Source organism: Sycon ciliatum, chromosome 4 (genome assembly GCF_964019385.1).
Source record: "Sycon ciliatum chromosome 4, ocSycCili1.1, whole genome shotgun sequence".
Taxonomy (NCBI): Eukaryota; Metazoa; Porifera; class Calcarea; order Leucosolenida; family Sycettidae; genus Sycon; species Sycon ciliatum.
This window is the reverse complement of record NC_088646.1, coordinates 19,152,481-19,158,406: the sequence shown is the minus strand read 5'-3', so window position 1 is coordinate 19,158,406 and position 5,926 is coordinate 19,152,481. Positions and strand designations below refer to the sequence as shown.

The 5,926-nt window shown below is 47.0% G+C and overlaps 1 protein-coding gene across 1 annotated transcript; it reads left to right on the top strand.

Annotated features, from left to right (window-relative positions):
• The first annotated feature begins 50 nt into the window (after window positions 1-50).
• On the top strand, window positions 51-5,269 carry LOC135814848 (MRG/MORF4L-binding protein-like). Its single transcript, XM_065328035.1, has 4 exons — window positions 51-399; window positions 1,809-1,930; window positions 3,411-3,531; window positions 4,081-5,269. Exons 1-4 carry the CDS (start codon window positions 297-299, stop codon window positions 4,275-4,277), a joined length of 543 nt encoding a protein of 180 aa, XP_065184107.1. The 5' UTR covers window positions 51-296; the 3' UTR covers window positions 4,278-5,269.
• The last annotated feature ends 657 nt before the right edge of the window (window positions 5,270-5,926 follow it).

Sequence of the window (5,926 nt, the reverse complement as noted above, 5' to 3'; positions counted from 1 at the left end):
ATTTTTCTGCTTGACTGAAGTTGACATGCATGATTATCTTGATCATTTTGAATGTTTTGAAAATCATCTGTTCTTTGTTGTTTTACAAAGTCAATCGTAACTTACTTACTTCCCTAGCCCTGTTCCCTTGCTTTCATACAGTCATATCGTTTTCACTGCAAGCGACGGGATGCCTTCATAACCCCATGTTACCCTCATGTTGCCTTCGTGGAGTATGAAGTAGTTGCTGCTGCTCATATCGTGTGTCTGACCAACATCGTCTAGAATTCCTGACGAAGCCTTCTTGTTGCTCGGCCATGGGTCCGGGAGAGACTGCACAGAGCTCTGAGCAAGAAATTTTGTGGACTGCTGACCAGGAGTCGGCTTTGTTCCACAGTATGCAAGGCCACCGCCCTGTTGGTGAGACAGCCCATTCACCTCATTGAAATTGTCATGGACTATGCATACATTAGGTTACCTCAACTCGAACTTTCCAAATACGGTCTCTTCGCTGCACACGTTACTTGAATGTTTTCACCCTGAGGATGGGCCAAGCCCGAAATTTTGGTGAATTCAATTATTAACTGGTTTGAGGGAAAGAGACAAACGGGAAAAGTGAAGAAAAAATTGACTGTGACCACCAGGACTCGAACCAGGGACCCTCGCTTGTAGCCAGCGATGCTCTAACCACTGAGCTATGGTGTAGTCGTCATCCCATCAGAGGCCGTTCAACATTTTCTTCAGACTTCAATTAGGCTTAAACAAAAAATAGGCTTGTTTCCGGTCGGCAACCCCTCAAAAAGGAGACTCGGTCGGCCGGAATGAAACTTTTTTTGGATACTTTTTTTTTGGTTCCTCAATCGTTGTGGTATTGATGGACAAGAGCACCTACACATGTACATTGTACATATATCATGGCAAGGATCAATGTCAAAGTTGACTGACTCACTGTTCTTGTACAGCATGGGGTGTATTCCTGTTTTCGTACATTCTGAGAAATCAAGCAAACAGTTCGAGTCCTTCCAGCTCTGTTATTCTAGCTCGTATCGACCCCGGAGGTTTTCGAGCCGACAGCTGAGAATCTCTGCTACCTTGTAGGTGTTTCGATTGTGGAATTCGGTTGAGATTTGACTGAGTTATGACTCGTTGAGTGAACTTGCACACATGGCATTGCCACCGTTTGTATACATTTGGGACCAAAAAAATTTCAGAATTTGGGAAAAAGTGGCCCGGTCGGGCGACCGGAAACAAGGTCATTATTTGTTTTGGCCTTATATAATTATTTATTTTTGAAGTAACGTATGCAGCGAAGAGACTGTATTTGGAAAGTTCGAGTTGAGGTACCCTAATGTATGAGTGGCTGCAATGGAGTCTGCGAGTGCTTAGAAAAGACTATGCTCATGGTTATACTAGTAAAGGCTATGCCACAATGTACTTCTGCCATAATTTGCTACACACGTTCCCTTGCGACGAAGCTTTTCCATATAGCCATGGCACCCATATCCTCCGGGACACTCTCTTATGCCGACGCTATTTTACGGCCTCGTGTTTGCAAAAAGTTCGCCATGTTTTCATGTTGTGTGACTTGGAGTCCCAGGACGCAGTGATTGTCTCCAGAAAGACTCCAAGAATCTCAGTTGCTTTATGTGTGTGTGTGTGTGTGTGTGTGTGTGTGTGTGTGTGTGTGTGTGTGTGTGTGTGTGTGTGTGTGTGTGTGTGTGTGCGTGTGTGTGCACGTGTGTGTGCATGTGTGCATATGCGTGTGTGCAAGTGCATGACTTTGTGCGTGTGTTTTGCTTTTCTTGGACTTGCATTGTCTGTACTCGCAGGCGTAGCCAAGCATTTCCATGTCGCGTGCATTGCACATTCATTTTCCAACACAATCGGAATAACCGTCAGTCCTAACCAAATCTGGAAGCACCTGCGTAGCATGTATGACTTGGAGACACTGGTGAGTCACATGTTACGCTGTACCTACTGTTTAGATTTGTGTATGTGGGTGTGGGTGTGTGTGTGTGGGGGGGGGGGGGGGGGGGGGTGCTGTGCATGTGCATATTGTGTTCAGGTATTCATGCGTCCGTGGGCATGTGTGTGTGCGGACCTCACTCCTGTTTTGTATTGGTTCGTACCAGCTCGAGTGTGTACTAGTATCCGAGTTTCGATACCTTGGGTCGATCATCAATACCTCAGTAACCTGAGAATAGCGGCTGCCTCTCGTGTGTTTGGATCCCTGCAAAAGCCAGCGTTCAGCAATCACCACCTGTCCGTCCGCACGAAGAGGAATATCTTCAATGCGTGTGTTGTTTCCATCCTGCTGTACGGAGCTGAGTGCTGGGTATCCCTCCAAGCTGACATTTGTAGGTTCTCCACTTTCTTCATGCAATGCATGCGTACCATTCTTGGCATTTCGAGGATAGATGCATGGCAAGAACGGATCGGCAATGATCAGCTGCTGGAAATGTGGATAGACAAGCGCCCACTTGCTGTCTTGATTCGCCAACGACGGCTTGAGTGGCTGGGTTGTGTAGCTCGCATGCCATCGCAGTGCATCCCGAAGATTCTGCTGTTCGGACTACTCCCATCCCGCCGTCTGCCTAGTGGTCCATGCAAGCGCTGGAAGACTGCATTGGCATTGGCGCAGATCTCAAAGCCCTGAATGTAGTGGAGGGACGGTACAATTTGGCAGATTCTCACTTTGCCTGGCGCCGCATGTACTTCAGTTTTGAACCCGAGCCGCCTGCGTGCAGTGTTCATTGTACAGTGAAACCTGTCTAAGGCCACCACTCAAGGGACGAGAAAAAGTGGTCACCTCGGCCAGGTGGTCTTCTTATCCAGGTTCAGTGGGTCACATGAACATATTTACTAAACATGTACATGCGATAATATTGGGGAGGTTTCGCTCTACGGAATTACGCATGAAAATAACGTAGGAACGAACTGCACGTAATTTTCATACGTAAAAATCAGCGCTGTTGGGTTTCGCTCCACGTGATTTCTCCACGACGGCTAAACATGCCTTGTTGCTTTGGAGACGCGTTGGCTGCATGCGCCCACCGCATGCACCAAGAACCGAAACCGCGTTTCCATTTTATTTTGCGCTTGGTGTACGGTGTGTGTACCTTCTGTTTCGCGCAGCTTGAACGTTGCCATGGATAAATCCGGAAAATGCAAAAAATATTTCAAAAAGTCCTACGGAGGACCCAACTTAGGAAAGAGCTTTCCTTCGGAAATCCGTAGAGAGATTTACGTATGAAAGTTGCCCTCGCTCCCCGGCGCGTACGACATACGGATTTTCATACGTAATTACGTAGAGCGAAACTTCCCTATTATCATTTTGATACAGCTATTCACTTGTTCCCGCATCCTCACACCTTTTCCGGGGTATTTTCAAGTGAATTTGCTGTTTTGTTCTCTTTGCGTTTTTGTTCCAGGACGAGCGGGAAGACTTGCCGTTTCCCAACGATGAAACCAACTTCTCTCTTCCCCCTGAGTTCTTCGATGACACAGCTGAGGAGGAAGAGGAAGACAAGGACGAGAAACTAGCGAGCGAAAGTAAGTTTTATCAAAGGTAACTTAGAGAAGTGACAAGCAGCACTTTGCCTGGCAAGCAGTTACGTAGACGTGTAGGTGGAATGCACGTACTGAAATTCCCCTTATCAGGAGCACATTTGGCTTCCAGATGGATGTCGAATCTTTGCCTGGTGTAGTTTTTTTCCTCGGTAAAATGCAGGAATGGTCTCTAGCGACACATTGAAAATGATATTGCATAACAGTTCCTGGCATTGCCAATGACTTTGTCTATCCCTGACACACCAAAGACAATGGACACCTTCCTTGTGTGTGTGTATTGTTTGATACATGGCTGTGTTTGATTCTGCAGTATTGTTGGCAACGTTAGAGTCGTTTTTTATTCTCTCTCTCTCTCTCTCTCTCTCTCTCTCTCTCTCTCTCTCTCTCTCTCTCTCTCTCTCTCTCTCTCTCTCTCTCTCTCTCTCTCTCTCTCTCTCTCTCTCTCTCTCTCTCTCTCTCTCTCTCTCTGCTTAGTTTGTGTGTATCAACACCATTGTTCTTTTATGGCTGCGCTCGGTATGTACACTGCAGCTTCAAGCTTGACGTTATCTGAAAAGAAGACTAGCAGTGGCCGGAGGGCCACGCCTGAGCCTCCCACACCTACACCGCCATCGGCCGGGACCAAGCGGAAACGGACGAGGGTCTCAGCTGCTGCGGCGTCCGCAGCTGGTTCTTCGCCGCCGTCTCCGAGCACTCCTGCACCGCCGGCCAAACGCCGAAGGACGTGATCTGCGTTGTGTGTGTGTGTGTGCGTGTGTGTGTGTGTGTGTGTGTGTGTGTATGCATGCGCGTGTGTGTGCATATCCACGCCAGCATGCTCTCGCTCGTGTTGATGTTGTCTATGTTGTCTTTGATGTTTTGTCTCGTTTGTGTGACTTGAGTTATGCTTGTGTACTTGGCAAAAGCAACAAGAATGTGCACTTCACGCCATCGCTCCGTTAGAATAAGCCAACATGCTGAAATTTTCCCTACTGTACATAGAGTGGCCTTGCTCCAGTTGTTGTCTTTTGGTCATCGTCGACTGATATCTTGTGTAAAGGGTTGGTTATCATTGGTTGTGTTTCCATCTCCAAGGCCTGGTGTGCCAGCTCCTCTCAGTTGCCTGTGAGTGTGGCAGCAGCCGGTGTGTGTGTGTGTGTAGTGCGAATGGCTGCTGTGTGTCGCGGGCAGTCACCATGCATCACAGTTTACCTATCTGTCCAACTGCTGAGTTTTAACTGCTGTAGGATTCAACCCCATGAAGCGATGAAAAAATCTTGATCTCATTCTTGGCCGCTGCTCTATCCTTGTTTCCCTCCTCCTGCCCTGCTGTGCAGGGCATGCTACGCTGTATTCCTATCTATTTTTATTAGAGACCGCTGGCGGATGTGGACTGAACTCCATGTACCTCTTCCCCTGCACTGTAGCTGTGCGTGCGTGTGTGTGCGTGTTAATTCGCATTGCCATCTTCCCAATGCCTCTGTAGATCAAACCAATGTCGTGTCAGTTTCTTTGTGCTACCTGTTGACTTGAAGCACACACGTTGCGATTGCTTCGCTTTATCCCAACGCTGTGCTTCACCACATGAACCATTTTTTTTGCGTGAATGCAATTTTTCGTGTTTGTTTGTTTTGGTCCTTATCACCAATGTTTGTTTTGTGTCACTGTTTGTCTGTAGAACAGTGCTACTGGTTGTGAAGCTATAGTCTGTTGATATTGCACACTCCATTTGCCTATCATATCTTATGCTATGTACAACTGGGTCAGACACTTGCATGATTTGTTACCGGTTTGCCGAGCTGGAAGTACATTGTGTGCACTGCTCGTTCCGTTATTTTCTTCCTATGCAAGTCGCAACTCCTGTTTTGAGTTGTTTTTCTTCTCTCTTCTTCTTTCCCTACTAGTTGCTGTTACACTCACTGATCCTTATGCACAGTTATACAGCATTCCCTCACTAGTGGGACCATTGTTATTAGGCTAGGGCCTGTTTTGGACTTCCCACTCTAAATAAAAGAATACAAACAAAACAAACCGTCCTCGTTTTTCCCATAGCCTTGGCTTTGGTGCAACCATAACCCTCATATCATTCATAAAATCATATCCGTTCAGATTGTCTTGTCTGTCTTGGGTCAAACTCACTACCAGTGCGTTACTTGCTCTTGTCAGTCTTGATCGCGTCTTGATACAGTCTGGGTTTACAGGTAGATCTACTTCACACTGTTCACCCCGGGTTTTTACAATCAAACCTTTTAGTTTTACGACTGCACTGGGCAAGCCGCGCCGGATATCTAATTATTTCGAAAATCTTCCGAAAAAAGTCGCGAGTTGTCATGACAGCGACAACCGGCGCGGGCATTTTGAACAGGACGCTTCGTACAAAATCTCAAACAGACTGTAC

Bases quoted from the DNA above. Each gene is read 5' to 3' on its own strand.
- LOC135814848 (XM_065328035.1), top strand. From the start codon at position 297: ATGGGTCCGGGAGAGACTGCACAGAGCTCTGAGCAAGAAATTTTGTGG. The intron at 400-1,808 runs GTGAGACAGCCC...CTGTACTCGCAG, and splicing joins GCAAGGCCACCGCCCTGTTG to GCGTAGCCAAGCATTTCCAT. The intron at 3,532-4,080 runs GTAAGTTTTATC...TGTACACTGCAG, and splicing joins CGAGAAACTAGCGAGCGAAA to CTTCAAGCTTGACGTTATCT.